General features: G+C 38.5%; 1 protein-coding gene across 10 annotated transcripts in view; it reads right to left on the minus strand.

Annotated features, from left to right (window-relative positions):
• Nucleotides 1-1,322: 1,322 nt before the first annotated feature.
• IMPG2 (interphotoreceptor matrix proteoglycan 2) overlaps nt 1,323-20,863 on the minus strand; it is a 61,472-nt gene continuing 41,931 nt past the window's right edge. For 7 of the 10 annotated variants that reach the window (XM_017830854.1, XM_017830853.1, XM_017830852.1 and 4 more), the window contains 11 exons: nt 19,633-19,650; nt 17,365-17,609; nt 16,661-16,743; nt 12,718-13,042; nt 10,542-12,256; nt 9,575-9,794; nt 8,121-8,331; nt 5,808-5,996; nt 5,422-5,620; nt 4,398-4,477; nt 1,323-3,529 (listed from right to left, as the gene is read on the minus strand). In XM_017830854.1, coding sequence (XP_017686343.1) covers nt 3,517-3,529; nt 4,398-4,477; nt 5,422-5,620; nt 5,808-5,996; nt 8,121-8,331; nt 9,575-9,794; nt 10,542-12,256; nt 12,718-13,042; nt 16,661-16,743; nt 17,365-17,609; nt 19,633-19,650 — 3,298 coding nt within the window. In that variant the 3' untranslated portion in view covers nt 1,323-3,516. Of the gene's footprint in view, nt 3,530-4,397; nt 4,478-5,421; nt 5,621-5,807; nt 5,997-8,120; nt 8,332-9,160; nt 9,795-10,541; nt 12,257-12,717; nt 13,043-16,660; nt 16,744-17,364; nt 17,610-19,632; nt 19,651-20,863 lie in introns of those variants that run through there. The other 3 variants (XM_017830855.1, XR_001877399.1, XR_001877400.1) reach the window with 3 other exon arrangements.

Below are 20,863 nucleotides of genomic sequence, written 5' to 3' on the forward strand. Positions count from 1 at the left end.
TACTCCTTCTGCAGCCATTCACAACAAGGACTGATTCCAGCAGGTCTGATGAGGAACATGAGTGAAAGTCTTGATTGTTGAAGACTTTTTCCTTTTTAACATTTAAGCTATAAGTTCCTAAAACTCTAACGAGTTTATTTATGCTTTTTTTTTTTTTGGAGAAGATGAGAAATTCATAGTTTCAGCTACTTCTGAGGACCTGAAGAAATCTATTTTCTGGAACCAAATTGTTACACAGCAGTACAGGAAGCCTGGAGCTTAACAGAATAGATACTCAATTACTCAATGTCTTTTAGCTTTTTGGTGTCCAAGGCTCTGTGCTTTGCTAAAAAGCTACCAAATAAAAGACAAGCACACAGTTCTTGAAATGGTGTTAGTCTTAAAGCTAAGAAGACTTGTTTTCTGTTTGAATTTCCAGCTGTGGTAGAATTCTGGTACCTTGAGGCATCAGGGAAGGCCTTGAGAGACCCCAGAAATAGTATAGGCAGAACTTGCACTTAGTAGCTTTTGTAGTAGATGTGCTCCAACATGAGTTGCTGTTTGTTCAAGATCTCCTGTTAAAGGGGCAGCTGGTAGTGTTCTGCAGGGCCTCATTTTATTGTGTTTCAAGCCTTGAGGAGGGCCACAGATGCTGATAGACATGTCAGTGTTTAGTAAACAATAATGGCTTTTTAAGCTCTTATATTAAGCAAAGTCATTTGAACCTGCATTTTTAACTTTTAGCAATCAAAAACCTGCATGTTAACTAATAACAGACTGGTAGATTTGTACATTGAACTGGTTTGGGTTGGGCTTTTTTTATTTTTTTTGTTAGGATATTTAGAGTACTTTATCTCTGCCTTAGATTGGGAAAATGTCAAAGAAAGTCAGTCATTCACTAAGTTCTTGGCATATTGCAAGATGCATCACCAAACAGTTCAGGTGAAGAGGTTTGAAGCAGAGGGAGTCAGTTTTGGTTTTAAGATTTCGAGATCACCTTAGTAATGACATGCTTTGGCTCTTTGATTAGGGACAAAACATCTTCAAAATGGGCAAAGAGTTTCACTAAAAGCAAGGTACTTAGGTATGTGCTTTCCAGAATGAATATTTAGACTACAATCTCACAAGCATTAATGAACTACATTTGGCACTTTTGTTAGCAAAGGAGTTTAACAGCTTAGCCAACCCTGTTGAAAAAAAAAAACCCAAACAAAAAACAGACTTTCTGGTCCTACATGCTTAAATGGTCATGGCTGAGATGCCTTATCCATGTCCAACTCATAGTCTCTGCATGAATTTTATAGAAAAAATATTTTGGAAATAGTTTTTTATTGTTGTGAAAAGATACCGTCATGTCCATATGTATACACACACACACACAAAGAAAATATCACTGTATATACACTGAAATACCTCATACTCAGTGTAACCAAGCCTCTTCTCAGCTTGTGCATAGAAAATACTAAAAATACCTTTAAAACATGCCTGATCCCAGCTGCCATCCACTGCTGCACTTAGCAGGAGCAGCACTGAAGCTCCCAGGGCTGGCAGCTGAGCTGCACAGAAACAAGTCACAGGCTGATGCCTACCCTGAGCCCAGTAGTTCTCTGCTATGATCACAGGCCCTGGTGTTACAGGATGGCTCAGCCATTCTGCTGCAGGGCCAGGAGGAGTGGGCTGTGCCTCAGAAACTCTGGACCAGCTGCTCTGACAGCCCTTGGGCCACCCAGTAGAATGGGGCCTCTGTCTCATAACACCTGGTCACGAAAGCGTTGAGCAGCACCGTATTACTTACTGCTGTCTGGCATTATTTTGGCTTACAGTGGTTTCTATAAGCATTTCTTAGACAAATGTGTGGCTCTGATACCCATCCCCTGCCACTCAAGGCAAGAAGGTACTACACCAGTGATCCAGTGAGGTCCTCTGGGACACGTAGAAGAATTGCATTGAAGTATTAAGTTATTTAGCTAAGCTGCCTACAGACAATTATTAAGTAATTCTCACTATTAATAAAAGTACTAAAGATACCAAAAAGTATCAGGTAGCTGTTGGCACATGTGGGCCGAGAACTAGAGACATTGTAGATATAAATAACTTGGCCATTTTTGCTTGCATAAGCTAATGTGATCATAATTGTGCCCTAACCCTGACAGCTGTGTTAATGCCTTAAACGAGAGTCACTGAGTGACTGAACAGAGTCCCAACACACCTTAACATGTAGTCAGAACTCTCTTCATAACTTGAAGATAAAATTCTTGTTTCTGTAAATCTCAAGTTATTTTAAAATGCTTCAGGCCGACTTCTTCTGTTTAAGGAATTCCATGCTGATTTCCACTAAACTAAGAATAATCTCACTTTTCCCCTTCCCCACAGAAAAGTGCTGCAACCTACCAAATATGGATGCACTTAAGTACTACAGCCTGATTTGAAAGGGAGCTCATCAAAGGCTATTGCCCAGTTCAGTAAAGAAAATACAAGTATTAGTTGGCTCAATTCAACACTAAGCAAACACTAAATATAATATATATAAAAGGATGGGCACGAATGCCACTGTAGCATTTCATCATTAAAACTAGCCATCTTTCTATTTCAACGATTAAATCCATGATGAAAATAAGCTGAGAAGGAAACACACAACAAATAAATAATGCATATCAACTTACAAAATATGAAACCAATTATCCACATACAAAAAAAGTCAAATGTTAGTCACTTAAGCCTCACAGAACATTTGTATGATAGCAGCCCTTCAGTGCCTCAGTTGGTGTGTCTGCCAGAAACAGCTGGAGAACCAACCATCCTGGCTTTAAAGACACTGTGCTGCACTGCAGCAGAACTGCCCTGCCTTGCCAAGGCTCCCCTGGGGTCACAGGCAGTGGGGATGCTGATTGCTGGGGAGAGCCCTCAGGAGGCCTGCAGGCTCAGTGCTATCGTCTGTTTTGCTGATGCCAGGTGGCAAAACATACATCGGGCATCTGTACGGAAGGAAGGTTTTTCCAGTGAAGTTATGTTTGTGTCGATAACGGGAATATTTTAAAATAATGCTAACATAATTCTAGCACAATAGTTCTCCCCTACAACTCCTTCCCTACAACTCCTTCCCTCCTTCCCTTCTTTCCACTAGTGTTTTGTATCCATGAAATCACTACTGGAGCCTCCAGTGAGGGGATAAATGCCAGACAGGGATTTTCAATGAGCATTTTATTTTGGTTGTGCATGTATCTTCTCTTGCCCGAGGAGATTTTTTAGCCTTTGTGTACAAAACTTTCACTGTCCATTTTGGAGTTAAAGAAAAATGAACTTTCATAACCTCTGCCACTTCTGATCGCCTCTCAAAAATGTCACTTTACATGGAAAAGCCAGAAGTAATTGAGATAAACAGACATCTGTGCATTTTAGTCATTCATTTAGAAAACATCTGTATCCATCCATGCAATGTTAAGACTATAAGTAACTTTGCAGTTACATCTGAGCCCGTTGCTGTGGCAACAAGGTAGTCTTTATCTCCCACGTGTATTCTATCAATTTCTTTTTTTCTTAAAGCAGCTTCCTGAAATGAAAAACAGAGAAGGAATGATTAAGCTCATCTCTTTCAAACATTGGATTCAAGGCTTATATAAGACAGCCCTTACTGCTTTCCAGCTGTGGAAAATTCAGACGCTGATGCTTTTCAAGATGAAAAAATGAACTACTGACATGGAAAAATGTGAACTGCTGTTATTTTCAATTAAAAAAAATTATAGCTGAAGATTTGAGAACATAAGTTGTTTGCTACTGTAGCTATTTTTAACAGAATCCCAAGGAATTTTACTACAGTATCTTTCAAACTAACTCAGCAAGCTGTGATTTGCTGCTTGCTACAGTGGGAGTACAGTTCATGAGAGTGTATATGCTAATAATTAATTCCTTGATGACTTTCTTCTTGCTTAGCTTACATCAATGCACACAGCTCAGATTGGTTAATTGTTTGGAATTGTAAACTTTCTATGATGGTAGGAGCCCACTATACCAGACAGGATCGTACTAGTGATCTGTCAGGTTTTGGTTTAGTTGCCAAGATAAACTAACATGCTTTCAAAATTTCTATTTTAAGTAGAACACTAGGCAATGGGAAACACATTAGGAGAGTTAAGAAAGTTCTATCTATGCTTTCAAGGACCTAAACTTATGTTAGAGCTCTGACACCCATTAACTTTGGGATTCCTCTTCGCTGTTTTTAACATACTTTCTGGGGCTGTCTACTTTTAACAGTGATTATTAAGTATTTTTAAAGGGTCGAACCTCTTCAAAAATAATGTTGAAATCTTAGCCTTTAGTGTCCCAGAGTTTCTAGACCCTTAAAAAATACTGTAATGCAGTAAAGGCCACAGGAGAAAACATCAAAGGAGTTAGATATGCAGACAAGACATGTCACTCACATTTGATGCTGCCTAACAAACTCTGCAAACTGACGATCTTTAGCGTAGAGCTCTATAATTCGAATTCTGTCCTGAATCTCCTAGAATAGAAGACACAGAATTGTAAGTACATAATAGAAACTAGAATACTACTGAAATAACTGTTTTCTGGTTTTTGGAAAATAAAACTCCTTTGCATTGCTGCTGCAAGGAGTAGAGCTTGAAACTGTGCACTCCGACACTTTGTGGGTTTTTTTGTTTGTTTCTTTGTTGGGGTTTTTGTGGGGTTTTTTTGTTGTTTGTTTTTTTTTTTTTTAAGTGAAGCACTTCATCTGAATTCAGTAATACTTTACTTTTCAATCAAAACCAGTGTTTGGACAGAATGTGTTATTTCAACAGGCTTTAACAAACCATTTATCTCTCACAGATACTTTGGCTACTATTTCAGTAGTATTCCAGTTACATGGTGGATTCACTCCTCTCACAATTTCTTAAGGATATGTGGTTAGTTCCAGGATGTAAATAAATCCCTTCTTTTTAGCTTTCTAGAGTAAACCTTGGGTACTGTGTATTCAGGAAGAAAGGAGAAGGATGTGATCTAACTTGCAGGTTATAGAAAGACCTAAACTTTAAAAAACATCAAAAAGTACCCAAAACAAAAAAGCTGTGAAAACACCTGGATGTACCAGTTTTTCACTGTGTAACTCCTCTTACATAAGATAGTTAGCATTAAAAGGTAAAGGTTGTGTTGAGCAACACATTAAACCTCCCCAACTCCCGTGAAGTCACTTAAAGAGTCAGCTGCTTTTTTATGTGAAATTCATTACAGGTCAGAACAAACCCATTCCTTTCTCTGCACCTAAAAGCAAGCAGGGAAAAAAAACCCTTTCTGTCTTAAGTAGTTGCAGCAGTCATAGCTGCATTTTGTTTATCCAGAGCATAGACACTGGGGAAAGACTGGGCCCACCTCGGAGGTTAGAAGTGTGGAATAAGCTTACTGCTTACATGATCTTTCCCATGACACTATGAAAATAAGATCATTTACCTCCTTAGTAAGCTCACTGTTTTCATAAATGTGCCTGATCTCTTCACTGCTGTAGTCTGTGGATGTCTCTGCACTGGTGGAACTGTAGGACGTTAGCTGAGGATATCTCCGGTAATAATGGCTGTAGCCAGTCGTATCACTTTCATACATGGGGTTGTATTTAACTGCATTCTCAATGGACGAGAGGCTGTCACCCTGCCTGGGGGAGCAATAAACAAACTGTGAGCTTCTCTGCAGCCTGGAAGGGCAGCAGATAGACTCAGGAAGCCTGGCATTTGGAGGTGCCTGTACATCCTGTTGCTTGTCAACTGTGTGATATAAGACTTACGACAGAGTTATCCTTATTGCAGCTGATGTGTTCTAAAGTATTAGACGGTGTCACTTACCCCTGTGAGTCACCGCTGTCACTCTTTGTATACTGGTCTCGAAGGGTCCTGGCCAAGAAGAAGATGACAGCAGATGCCACAAGAAGAAATCCTGCCACAGAAGCAATTGCAATACCCACAACCAGTGGCTCAGACACATATTCTTCACAGTGCTCCCCCCTGTACCACCAGTTCTCTCCCACACGACACCTGCCGCAAAGAAACACAGGGAAATTAAGCACCAGCAAAAGCTTTGATTAATGTATTTAACTTTTCGTTAGGGTGTGCCCTCAGTTAAGTCACCTCAATAAATACGTTCGCGTTGTTCAATCACCAGTGTTCTTCATTATTATTATTATTGCGAACATTCTTTTTGGCATAGAATCATATGACAGTTTTGGTTGAAAGAGACCTTCAAAAGCCACCTAGTCCAAACCCCTGCAATAAGCAGGGACATCTTCAACTACACCAGGATGCTCAGAGCCCCATCCAATCCAAGTGTGGGGCATCTATCACCTCTCTTGACAACCTGTTCCAGTGTTTCCCCATCCACATTGTAAAAAATTTCTTCCTTATATCTAGTCTAAGTCTACCCTCTTTCAGTTTAAAACCTTGTCCTATCGCAACAGGCCCTGATAAAGAGTTTGTCCTCATCTTTCTTATAAGCCCCCTTTAAATATGGAAAGGCCATAGGAAGACCTCATAGGAGCCTTCTCTTCACCAGGAGGAACTACCCCAATTACTGAATTTAATGAAGATAGGTAAAAGAGTAAAAGGGTAATGTATTTGTGATGGAAAAAGTCACTGGTTTTTGCAGTTTAGAGTATCCTGTGATTTGTTAAAACTGGAAGGTGTTTAGACTAAGTAAAAAGTCCTGCCTTGCCTGAGCCTTGCATGTGACATATCCAGTACCGTACAACTGATATAGCAGTTGCCTTTATCATCTTGTAACGTAAATACAAACAAAGGTGTGTTAACTGAGCAAAATGTTGTAGTGTAGTGAACTCCACGATGGTTTGTTAAATAGATACACAAAATAAATGATAGAAAGAAGTGTATGTTCAAGATTGTATCTTTGGAATGGTTGCCCAAAACAGTATTCAGTATTCCTGCCTTACTTCGGTTTTAAACATGAGAACTTTAATGTTAATACTGACTTTAAATACACCAGGAAAAATAATATATTTGCATTATGTGTGTTTGGGAGTTTTTACTATAAAAACTCAAGGAATGGTAAGGTGGTATGACACAGCAATGAACCTTTTTGATAAGAAACATCAGTAAATTAAGTTTTCTAACATAATTATCTGAAATAGTTTCTGAAAGTAGCAAGCAATACTTCAGGTTTTTTTCAGAAAGTTCTTAATAAATATAGGCTTGAACATGCTGGATTTCAGATACTTACCTGCTTCTAATTAACACTATTATACAAATATTATCAAAGTTATAATACATTTGTGATAGTATCCATTTTTATAGTTTTTAAAATTTTTTTCTTCTGTTTAATACTAGGACTCTGCCTTGAAAGATGTTCTAGGTAAGCTTTAAAAAGAAAATCACATGAAATAAATAATAACTACTAGTAATAATATTCTTCTTTGCAATAATTCTCTTAACTTTTGCTGATAGGTATATTTTGCTTTTAAAAATAGACTGTTAGTTTGCTTGAAAAGTAAAAAATTAAATGCAGTGTCAGCAGCAGCATCAATTTGCCTGTATCTTGTACTAAGTCTTTTCCATTGCCTGCAAAATACAGCAATCCTGTTCAGATGCATCTATATCTTTTTTTAAGCAAAAATTTGAACTATAGGGCCTGTGCCTTGACCCTTTTGTAAATCACGAATGATTTTTGCCAAATGTCCAGTATTTACTCTTATAACTTTTTCTTAAACGAAAGCATTATATTTAAAATATTTGTTCTCTATCAGTCTGCCTTTCAGGGATGAACTTTTGTGATGAAATTAACTCCTATATGTTATATGACATTATCTAACACTTTGCTACTTCACAGAACCTCTGGAGATAAATTCTGTCCCCAAAGGTCAATGCAAATGATTTGAACAACTGTGTGTGCAACCATTTTTCCTAGTTAGCTTATTTCCTGATGTTTCTATTCTATTAATCTGTTACTGTCTCATTTCTGATATATACACAGGAAAACTAATGTTAATATTGGGACTTGCACACAGCAGCATAACATGAATGATAATATCTACTCACTTCTTATACATTATTGTACAGAATTTTAGACAAATCTTGTAGAATGCTACAACACAGGAGACAATAACGGGTTTTCATACAGGAAGCACAACTTCAAACAGCAGGATGACCTACCTACAGATGGCCCCTTGCCCAGGGCTTATGTCACACTTGCCATCATTCAGGCAGAAGTTTGGTTGCAGATCACAAATGCTGTTGCATGGCAGCCCGTCGATGCTCAGGTAGCCAGGGTTGCAGACACACTCAGCTTCTCCACTCCAGCGATTTACTAAGCACTCGGAGAATTCATTGCAGGCCTGGAACTTGCAGGGATCTGCTTGCTCACCTGACAATACATAGAGCAGAATATATTAATGATAGAGGAGAACCTTAATTGAGGCAAGGTGCTGCCTATCTGCTGGCATTTTCTCTAATGGTCTCTTAGTTAATCCACAAAAATCCAGTGTGCATCTTTCCCAAGTAACAAAAGGTTCTGCTGAGGTGAACAAGCACTAGCAAGTATTCCTCTGTCTGCACAGTGCATGCCAGTGGCACGGAGAAGACCACCCAACAAAACAATCAAAAAACCAAGTATATAAAGTGATCTTTTTCTTACTTTTCTCTCTCTGCTGGAACTATATTTTGCAAATCAGTAAAACGCAGCTGAACTCCAGCATTTCTTGTTACAGAAAACCTAGGCAGCATATAGGGAAGGGCAGTGGGACTTTGGGCACTCACCATCTGCTATGAGTGGATTTGCCTTTTTTTCTGCAAGGAACACAAGCTTATAGCATTCAAGAGATCTCACTTGTATCAAGCTTAAGAGGCTGGCATACACCTAAATGATCAACATCAGAAGATTTTTTCATGCTAATTAGACCATCTTTTTAAGAGAGCTACCTGTGAAGAACAGCTACCATTTGCCAACAGGTCAGCACTCTTGTTTTTCTCTAACCTTAAAACAGGCAATATTTTCGAGTTGCTTATATGGTAAACTACTGGCTAATTGGACAGAGAAAAAAACCCAACTTTCTCCACTACTGGCTAATTGGACAGAGAAAAAAAACTTTCTCCCTGTATCAGAGAAGTGAACCAAGAGGGCCTGTAACTATCTAGTGCAATCAAGGCCTTACCACAAGAATGAGGCAGCAGCTGTTACCTGTGCAGATGCTCACCTGGCAGCTAAACTGGCTACCACCTGTCGGAGTAACCACATGGAATAAGTTCATACCACACATGAAACTAAACAAAAGAGAGATGAGCACCACTGTTCTACCTGAGCAGGCTACTCCCTTGCTCCCCAGGTAAAGTGCAGTGGTATTGTATAGAGTATTACATGAGTCAATTTGTCTCCATAATTCTATATCGATCCCATACAGCTTGCTCTGTCTGAGTCCCACTTTTATCTTCATCTCTTTAGTCCCATAACAGATTTTTATTTGTTTGTTTAAACTCTGAAAGACTGTGTTTCTGAAGCCCAGTCTGTGAAAATCAGTGGGCAGTCTCTGAGCTGCTGGGATCCTTAGTACTTAAAGCAGAAATTGTTCTAAATGCCTTGCTTTTAAACTGCATTTCCCTGCTGTCCTTACCCGATTCCACATCCAGGGAGTATTTATCAATGGCCAGGTTCATGGTGTGATATGCAGTGTTGCAGAAGTCTTCCAGGATCAAGTACACAGCATTGGTGACATTCCGAGGCACAGGTTTGGCAAATTTCATTCGGCTGTTCACCACAATGCTGCCGTTTCTGAAGTTCAGGATTTCCAGATTCTGGAATCCCGTCAGATTTGACTGAAGGTAGGGCACCAGCTGCAACATAGGAGATGTGACAGAAAAGCTGAATCTTTGAATCTCTCTCTACTCAATTCTGTTGCACTGTTACTGCATCAGACAGCAGGAGTCTGAATGACTTTATCCAAATCCCGCAGCAAAGGCATTAACCTTTACCCAACTGAGTTCTGTGCTGGCAGCCTGCCAGGAGCCTGAGTACTTCAGGCATCTCTTAAGAGTATACCAATTGTCAGACAGTTTCTAAAAACTTATGATTCAGAAATACAGTTCTCCCTTGATCTAAGCACCAGCCATAACTGCTATTTCACAGGGTTTTTCCTTGAAGCATGTCCCACTTCCCCCTCTGTTCTTTGTTCCCTTATCTCCCACAAAAAAATATTCCTTTCAGTTAGAAGAGGTGAATTTCCCAGTTAAAACTTGGCAGTTGTTGCTGTATAACTCCTGTGAGGCTTTGCTAGTCATCAGCCAGGGAAGGAACAGCTTAGGTCCCTGAGCCACCTCTTAGGATGGGTTGAATGTGTTGCAGAAAAGTTACCTCATCACTAAAAAGTGAACTAAAAAGTTCTGCTTTAGAGAGAATATTGACTAAATAAAAGACAAACATTCCACCACCTGTTTCCAGACAGAATTTTCCTGTGGGGGGACAAAAATCATATCTGTAAACACCAGTTTTGAGTTGCTCTCTGCAAGAGAGATTATTAAATATCAATGCCAACAATTTGTGTCTATCTGGTCATGGACATTTAGTATAGAAGTCATTCTTACCAGTTCCAAGAACCGCTGTTCCAATGCTTTGTATTCAGGGGAGTTTTTATTAAAGAGGTCCTCTGAAAACATCATGTTGGTAACCCGAAGACTGAAAAACACAACTAGGGCTCGGGACGGGACAGTACTGCTATAGTGAGTTTCATGTGTGGCCCAAGCCACACTGGCCATCTCTGTGGACTGGATACGAGTTGTTAGCTCCATGTGACTTTCAGTCATTCTCCTTCCCTCCTCAGTCTGCTCAGGAAAAAAGTGGACAGTGCTCACACGGTCCAGGTCTACTGAAATATCTAGGGCTCTTGTCGTTTCATCTCCCAGCTTTGTTGAGGCAGCCACAGACAATGATGTTGTGGATCCCACAGGAGGGAGATGGGATGGAACCTCAATGGGGCTTGTTGTTACTCTCACTGTTTCATACTTCACAGCAGTGCTGAAGCTCATGGAAACGTGGTCTGTACCACCCTGCCCAGCGAAGTCCTCCAGGACAGTGGTCTGATCTATCACAGAAGGAACTGCAGTTGAAACTTGAGGGGCAGCTGGCGTTGCTAATTGCACTGTCTGATCTAAGGAGGTTTCTAGTGTTCTGTCAGTAGGCCAAACATCAGCTGGTCTCTTCACTGCTGATCCAGTAGTGTCTTGGCCTGCCAATGATGAATCTAGGGCTTGCTTCTCCTCTGTGGAAGCATCAGGCTTTACCATGGAAGGACCTGCAGGCAGAATGGTTCCTGAAGAGCTTGTGTCCAAGAGTCCTATTGTAGCAGCTTCCATTATATCTGACTGCTTCACTGTGTATAGTTCTTCTACCATTGTCCTGTCTTCCTTTTGGTGTTCAATTTCTTCAGAAATAATGTTCTGATCTACACTAGACTCTTCAGGTTGCTCCATACTGACAGTCTCTGTAGATGTAAGCAGACGATCTTCCACAGACAGATCTGTGTACTGTGGTGAGACAGGCACCTCTCCAGTTGGCATGTCTACAGCGGAATGATCCACCGAAGGCTCCAAAACCAAGGATGGTTTAACAAAAGAAGAATCATGCATGCCCAGTGTTTCTGCCTGTGTAGATGGTTCCACAGATGATGGCTCTTCTGTCTGTAACAGAGGTACTGGCGGAGTTGTAGTCTCTGGAAAGACAAATATTTCAGACTCATCAAGGAAATCTTTTATATTGACTATACGTTCATTCTCATCTTTGGAAGGATCATAATCTAATTTATTCTCAGAGTTGAGAATATAGTCTAAAATCATGCCTTCAGGAATATCCTCAGTTTTGATTAACAAAGACTCATTGTCATCTTCAAGCCAGCTATCAGGACCAGGGTAAAAAACTGGTTCCAATGTTGCTTCTTCCCAAGGCCAGATACTTGATTCCATTTCTTTTCCTGAACCATCAAAAGCTGAACCAGACCCATCATCATATATAACTCTATCTCCAAGAAACATATCAGTTTCATCTTCCATAGGGGGTACTTCTAAGGGAAAAGGAATTTCTTCCACAGAGTCTGCACTGTCACTGCCCTCAGGACTACCTTGAGTTTCTTCTTCCTTCTCAGCAGATACTATTTCTTTAACATCAGTCTCTATGACTGATGAAGAGGCCACTGTTGGTGCAGGAAGCAGAGGAACTGCATAATCATCTGTAGATGGAAATTCTTCAGGCACAAGGTGAGAGGGACTTGAAGGCAAAAGATCTTCAGATAGTCCAGTATCTTCAACTATTAAAAATAAAAATAAATTTCCAATTAGTTGTTGTTTATGATAAAAAGGGTCAAATTACATTAACTTTATTATCTGTAGATCTGTATTCCACATGTTTCCCATAATATATCCTGGCCTTTGTATGCCAAAGTCAGATGGACCCATGTTGACCTGTCCCACTTTCCATTCAGATATTATATGGGCCAAGTCAAGACATGCAAAATTAATTCCATGAAATTAAACAAGCATCATGTGTGTATCATTTCCAGAAGGGATAAACAGGCATTATTAGCTATTACAAACATTTTACCTTGGTATATTGTTCTTAAGTATATGCATACAAGAAAGGTAAAAACTAGCAGAGAAAGAAAGCCAATTTTTAGATGTTTTGAAAAGTCATTTTGGTGAACTGTAATTTGGTGAGTATCAGAAAACACTGGCATCCAAATTTAAGCTCCAGTCAATGGCATTAACTTACCATCTAAAGAACTGGGGGGTGAAAACCATTCCAGAGAGTCCTCAGAATCATGCTCTAACACTGGTGCAGGGACCAAATGAGGAGTCTGACTCCCATCCTCTAAATTCAGCCCATCAGGCAAAGAAGTGTCGTCAGCCTCTGAGGAGAGTGGAGCTTCAGGTGCTAAACCAGCCTCTGAGTCCACGGATTCTGGTCTTGGCTGGATTTCACTGTCACTGGACTGTTCACTGTCTGAAGTGGAGTCTGGTTTGGTGTAATCGAAAGGCAAGGCATTGCTGACTGTTGATTCATCTGCTGAGGGACGTTCAGCTAGAAAGGTGCTGTCCTGGAACATAAACCTACTATTAATATTTCCACTATTACAGGGGAAACATTGATTATCTGCATTGAGCTGAACACATAGAGGGTGTTAAAAGCAGGCAGCAGCAGTCTTGTACTATTGCTTCTCTGAGAGAGCAATGCACAGCAGCAGGAGGGGCTAAACTGGGAGGACTGGCAAATATAGACCCTTTGCTAATCGTGTGCAATATACATGTAAAATGCATGTCCTTGTGGCATATGTCATGTCCAGTTGTGTCCATTGAAAAGGGAAAAGAGCCATTCAGATTGTTTGGAGTACAACATCACTTACAGGATCAACAGATTTGGCATCTACACCCAACCCCTTATCCTTTCTTGTACTAAAAAAATGCATCTGTCCATCTCTAATTAAACCAAAGATAAATTCTGCCTGACTTCCTAAAGCATGATGAGGTTTTAGCAGCTATTATTCAGGTACGCAATCAATATATTAATTATAATATTGCAGTTACTATGATACATAAAACAGCATAGAAACAGAGCTTGAATGTATGCATGCCCAGTGATCATTTATTGGTATCTTTTAATTTTTGGGCATAAGAACCCAGGAGGGAAACAAAAACCATAATGTAAAGAAGAATGTTGAGAACCTGGAATAACTTTAGTCTCAAAGCCAAGATGCCTGTGCAGAAAAAAAAAAAAAAAATCTATCAGCAGTAACTATGAACAACAAAGAGTATGCAAAACTAATTGTTTGGAATGTGAAAAAATAATTTGATTTTACATCTCCAATTTCCACACTGTTTACCTACTACTTCACATCCCAATCATTATTTGATTTACAGTTAAAATAGTTAGCACATTTCATCTTTGAATATTAATCTACTATCATGGTGTCTGATGAGGTAATTATGTTGGGAAAAGCCAATAAAGAGATAAGTTATTTGGTCAAGGCTACAAAAGCAAGCTGCCAGCCTAAAATTCGGGAATTAGTGTTTCACACAGACACATGGCCACATATCAATGTGATATGGACCAAAAAACCCCATGGGATACAAAACCTGCCAAGCACTTTCAAGAAGCAGCAATTTACTAAGAACTAACCAACTGCTGATGGTGATGAGCAAAGTTAAGCGGGCAGTGGACACAGGGTTCTATAATACATACTACAGTTCAAAACCATTTTAACTATTTTTGTAGCTTGCCTTTCCTGTCAAATCTCTTTCTATTACTTGACCAGCAGGGATAACAGGAAGAATCCAAACACTTTGAAATTTTACTCCTGGTTGAAATGTGGGTGAATTAAATTTTCAGCTTAATTCAAACTGCACTTGAATGCTTTGGAAACAGGCCAGTTAAGGTATTTTTATTAAATTACTTGTTTACCTGCATTGATCACATTTTAAAATGCTAGTTGTTATGCCACCACAGTCTCCTCACATTCTTTAATTTATATGGTAACAAGCAGTTGAAAAGTATATATACCACATAGACATGTGTTCCAGCAATTATATTTTTTGGCAAAACTGACCACTATAAATAAAGCTGTAAAAACAGTTACTATACAAAATTAGAAACAAATTACATGTATAAATTCCATAAAGAATGAATAAGGACTACCAGCAATAGCTTCTCAATACATTTTTTTTTATGTGAGCACTTAGTTGCCAGGGATTGCACTTCATCATTTATTCGAATGTGGATAGATGTTCCTATGGCAACTAACATTATTCAAAGATTCTTGTTACAGTGCAATATATTATATTAACAAGTTTAATATCATCTTGGCAAGTTCTGGTTTTTGCTAATGTCTTTTGAAAGGCTTACAAATATGACAGATGACTGCAAACACAGAACTCCCTCCCTGATTTTCCATTTTCTGCTGCCAGAAAGGCATTGTATTCAGCAAGCCAGAGCATTCTACCTGTTACAACTCACAGAAATAACAAGAAAATATGGATTTCAAAAAATAGACTTGATTTTGCTTTACTTTTTAAGAGATCTGTAAAACTCAAAAAAAAGAAAATTAGTGGTACCATCTGCTAGCAGTTAGATGGTGAAGTCATGACAGTCCCACATTATGTCATAAGTATGTATGATAATACAAATCCAACTTATTCTCAAATCAGCCAAGAAGAATCATAGCAAAATTCTTTTCCATAGGTAGCAGTTCTACTTAAGTGTATCCATAAAGGTTTGACATCTGTGGAAGTAATTGATCAATTTTTTACTGTTTAAGCATGTTTTTGATTTTCTTAAATTTATGTGAAGTTACTTCCCAAGTTATCTGTGTATTGCAGATTGTACACAGCTGGTTTGGGGATATACTCAATATCTTTTATGTAATTAGAGTTCTTGATTGAAGTCATAGATTACTTTATTCATAGCTCATAATTAGAAAAATATAACTTCCACAATTTTTTCTCATACATACTATTCCCTAAAATTGGATTAAAATTTATTATTGCAAAGCTACCGCTACTCTAAAATCTTCTTTCCTGCACATCTGCCAGATTATCCACAGATAGAATGTAAAGATGGAACAATTCTTTGTCTTACTAAAATAAATATGTGCAATATTTTAAACTAGTTCGACAGCTCTAGTAAAGAGAAAGACCTTCCCTGAAAGTTAACTTAAATCCACACTACGTTTAAGCCATTATGGTAAATCCATATGAATTTGTATTTTAGACACCAGTGATTAGTTTTTAATACTCAGGAAAAGCTGGCATGAAATTAAGGATATTATACCTCTTTCCATTCTAATAATATTTGGGTTCTGTCAAGTGACTACAAATTTTGCTTACATAAAGCTTTCAGAAGCTGACCTGAAATTAGATGTGTCTGTCACAGCATTGTCTCATAACAAGCTTAGTGAGAACCTACCATCCAGCACAGGGGGATGTGGATTTTATGGCACGATCTGAGCTCATTTCTTTGTGGAAGGCACATCTGTGTTATACAACTGAGTGCAGAGCAGAAACCTACTGCCCAGACAGTGCTCCACCATTCAGAAGTTCTCACTGTTGGCAGAACTAATTGACTTGATCTCAGTGTGGCCAGCACCTAACTCAGTATCTCTGCCTAAAGTCCCTTTGCATTGTACAGACATGGTTAGGGATACTGAGCCTCCTGTCCAAAAGGGAACTTCAATCTATGTCCTGGCTTGTTCCAGAGGTAATCAGAGGAGATAATTACAATTTCACCGCCTGTTATATTTCTGTTTCCTTTGCTGGCATTAGGGGGATAGACATAAAACCAAGCTGAGAATTTTCTGTGAAGGCAATACAGTAACAAAAGGAGCATATGAACCTTAGCATTTTATCTCTTCCAGCAGCCAGCTTTAGGGTTTACATTTATTTGTTGCTTTCCAAAAAAACATAGGATAATGGAAGGAAGAATCATACCTTTAGAGCAGTTTACAGTCTAAACAAGATGATCACAGAAAACTGGTGCAACAGACACCAGAATTCTTATATGAGAGATTTCACCAGTTTTTACTCTAATATAAGGTGTGCCTTCATTACTACTTATTCTGCATGTACAGTGGGGTACAGGAGCTCTGGGTGTTGGCTACAATTCCACCTTGCTGAGTTAAATTGTTCAAATGTGTCCAAAGGCCTCTGCTCAGAACCATACTCACATCGAACTCCGGGCGCTCCAGCACAACTGGATGCTCAGTAATCCAGGATGGGTCTTCTGACGTGGGGTGTAGTATTTCTTTCACTGTGAAAACATAAATACTTGGGATCTAAAGGCTGCCATAGCAGTGTGAGGAGGTTATGCTGGAAGACTGACTGAAAAACCCTCTCTGATCTCAGATTTGTGAGTAAAATCTTCTCAAAAAATTTGTCAGAGAGATTTTATTCCTGGAAATGCCCCCCAAATCACTGATAGGAAGTAGAGAGGAAAGATAAGAACAAAGGAGTGACAGTCCTCTTTCATCACCTCTAGCAAGATCACTGAATATTCAACAATAACCCAGGTATTTCCTTGTGCTGCTCAAGGCCAACACAGGGCTACTAAGCTGAAGGTCACCTTAGTGCAAGGTGTATCATGTGAACCCTTTTTATTCCTATTAATTTTTGGAAGTGTTACTGGAATTGCACAGCACAAACCTTAGTGTAAAAATAAAAAAAAAAAGAAACTAAACTAATGGATTAAAAGAATGGGATGCTACTGCTAATGATTTGGCCTAGTTAAGATCAGAGCAAAACAAGTTGTAACAAGCTGTTTTGTTCTCTCTGTTTAATTATTAAGAGGGCAACTGAATAATTTGCTCATCTGAGATTTAGTTTATAAAAATTCAGATGTGTGACACACCAGTGCATCATAATTAATACTCACCATTGGTAAGCTGGAGAGAATTAGGGTCTAAAGACAAGGAAGTGTTTTCAAGCAAAGCATTTTTCTGGAGGATTTCAGCAATATAATCTCGGAAATCACTGATGGTGTACACAACTGTTGGATTATCCTCTATGCCCATAAAGGAGTTGTCCTCCACCTTGTTGGACTGAAGGTTAATCAGGTCCCAGGTGGCATTGGTGATGGCTTTTCCATCAAATGTAACAGCATAGTGAACTTCTACCCCACTTCAGTTGTACAAAGAGAAAGAGAACACAGATGAGAAATGCCAGGTTTCCAAAGTATAGCAAACACTGTGATATTTTTTCCCCCAGAATCTGTTCAATACACTTTTTAATATAAAAATATATGGCTTTAAAGGATTCTAAATAAAAACTATTTAATTCTTTTCACTTTTGTATCTTTGTGGAAAGCTTGTGCTTTCCACCAATGCAAAGTTCTCAAGGAAAAGGCTACCAGACACCTGGTCTGGTCCCAGCCCTGTACTTCTACTAATGAATGGCAGACAAGACCACAAGCAGACCAAAAGGCTGGCTTTTTACCAGCATTATTAATGGACCCACCAGCATGCAGTGGTGAGAGTGATGATTTTAAGGTCATGCCAATGATGGGAATGGTTCTGAGGTATGAAAACCAAAAGGAAATACAGGCTGTATATAGCAGCAATCTACAGTAGCAAGTGAGAGCCCTGATCACTGTCACTGTGCAGTGTCAACCTGTTTGAAAGAATGTCTTTAATAGCAATAAAATGGTATTTAATACAGCTTATAATTGGGAATATTTATCTAGATTCATTTGATCATTTATTCTATAACTTGGTTTTGTATCTGTGTACAGCTTAGGTTTTTTTCATATTAATTCTCCTCCATTATCTTAATTTTCTTTTTCTAAATACATTTGCATGTCCTTTTCCACATGACAGTATAGGCAGCAATTTACCATACGCTGGGCATAAGCACAAGGGAGCTTTAGAAAATATAACATATTTTGGCTGTACACAGAATACAGCAAGAAAATTAAGTAACCTATGAAGTGTTAGAAAAATGTGCCGTGAATACAGGTCTTGCTCATTCCAGGGAGCTGAATTGGATTGCTAAAATAATTTCTCTGTTCAGGGAAGTCTTAAAGTCCCAGCACCAGATACAACAGACATAATCTGCAAACACACTGACTAAAATGAGGAGCCTGCTGGAGTTTTGCTGGTGGCTCTATCATTGAAACAAGTCCAAAATAAGCTCATCAAGGACACTGACTGTCAGAAGAAGAAATAAAGGACAGCAGTAGTGAAAAGGCACAGCAAAGATGGAACAGAGCATGCTCCTCAAACATAACCTTTAGATTTAATACAACTGTACTGTCAGTTGCCTTTAATAATTCCTAACAAATAACTACAACACCATCATCTCTCTGGAAAAGGCTAAACATCTGGTGGCTGGAACATAGTCTTTGTGAACAGTTGCATGCATCTTATCCTCCAGAAGTGCACAGTAGTAGGGGATGGCTTTAAGTCACTACAGTTTGGGAAGAGATTTGTGTTATCTAACCTTTCTCCTAAAATTAGAATGCTCTTTAAAATTCTCCATGGAAACTGGCTATGCCTTTGCTGAGATATTCACAAAAGAAAATAATACACCTAGTAAGTTAATGCCACAGTTCATTTTCTGTCTTGTGAAATTCTTAAAATACTAAAGAAAATTTAGTATTCTTAACTTGTATATATCTGATGAAAAACAAGTCCAGACTGATCCCATGTTCTGCTAAAGAACGTTTACGAAAATTCTGGTAAAACGTGCAGCACCTTTGCCCTTTAAGTAGCTAAAGCAACTGCCTTTGCTGGAGAACTGTGGTTTTCTTGCCTACTTTTATTTCAGTATAATAATCACCCCGATATATTCAAGACTTTGCTGCAAAATATGAAGACCTCGAGTAATCATTAAGCTATTTTGTTTACTTAACAAAAGAGACTCTTATACACAAGTTAGCCCAGTAGCTGACTTGTGTTTAGGTAGACTTTCCCTGAGTATTTTTTTTTATTATTATTATTAGGACTTAAATAAGCAAATTAGGTTTATCTTTAATCAAAACAGATCAGTTACTTGCATTTTTTGGTAGAACCCGCCACATAATATTTATGCTGGATAACTATCTTGCTCTGGAGCCAAAACTACAAATCCCCAAAACAATGTCCTCCAGCTAAACATGTTTTTTCCATCTGTATTATGACAATATTAATAAAAAAGTTGTCTTTACCTGTCTTCCTCGGAAGGGCTGAATATAAAAACAAAACAGAACAGCAAAACCTGTTAAATCGGTGTCATAATTTCCTTTAAGTCTTATAGTTTTTACAAATTTGCTTTGGTATTCTACAGGGCACACTAATTTGAAAATGCACAAAGCAAAATACTACTAAGTTGCATAGTTATTCTGCTACATAAACTGTTCTGCTTTTACTGAACTGATATTTCCTATTGATCCCAAGGAATCAGCACACATCTCAGCTTACTACACATAATGCAGTTCAAGGAGATCAAGGCTCACTAATTCTACCTAAAGGTTTAGTCTACAACCTTGGGGTTTTGTCATGCACAGCAGAGGAGAGAGCTCTGGTGCTCTGCCAGAAATACCAACCTTTTATTTGTCTCCCCAAATGAACCAAGAGCTTGCAAATGTATTAGACTGAAAATACCAAGATGGAAGGTTTTGCTGCCTTTCAGGCTGACAACTGGACACAGTCTAAGGTTCCAGCCACAAAACCTTTCTCACTATAGCTACTTTGTTACCTGTATGTAATCTAGCTACAGTTCCCTAGGCAATAAATTCTAAGAAACACAGCTTACAGTCTCAAAGAAAACACAATTTAGATTAACTCATGAACAGTATCATTAGATTCTGAAAGTTATATCCAGTCCATTTAAGAAAAATCACAGTTTGTGATCCATGTACCCCAAAACTCAGACATCAGATGTTTGATGCATTAACTTAGCAAATTAACTTAAAATGTCATTCTGAAGCACAAATTGAATTCAGGAAATTAGTCTTAAAAAAAATACTTACAGGAATAAAGAGAGTAAAAACACTGTATATCAAACTATTTGCCCACCTTTGTTTTGATCCAAGAGAGAAAGACCTTTACATATTCTAAACACCAACGTTTAGAGTCATCCCAAATTAACATTAAGAAGTTCAAAAAGAAATTTAAATACACTACATTTTTCCAAAAAGGTTTGTGTTCTTCCTTGTTTAATACTAGGAGATATCAACAGTACAGAAGAAGTATTAGATGTTAGTGTACCTTTTAATTTTACGATAGAATCATTAAAAAAAACCCAAACCATGATATTTGCATTTGCATACAGCTCTGTATTTCTATTTCAACTGTTATATATAGAGGTACCAAATATGAAAGCACTTGTCCTTTGGTTAATACATCCTAGGAACTCCCACACACATGCCCAACATTCTTCCAAGCATCATGTTAGCT

The sequence above is a fragment of the Lepidothrix coronata genome, unplaced genomic scaffold (genome assembly GCF_001604755.1).
Source record: "Lepidothrix coronata isolate B3197 unplaced genomic scaffold, Lepidothrix_coronata-1.0 Scaffold184, whole genome shotgun sequence".
Classification (NCBI taxonomy): Eukaryota; Metazoa; Chordata; class Aves; order Passeriformes; family Pipridae; genus Lepidothrix; species Lepidothrix coronata.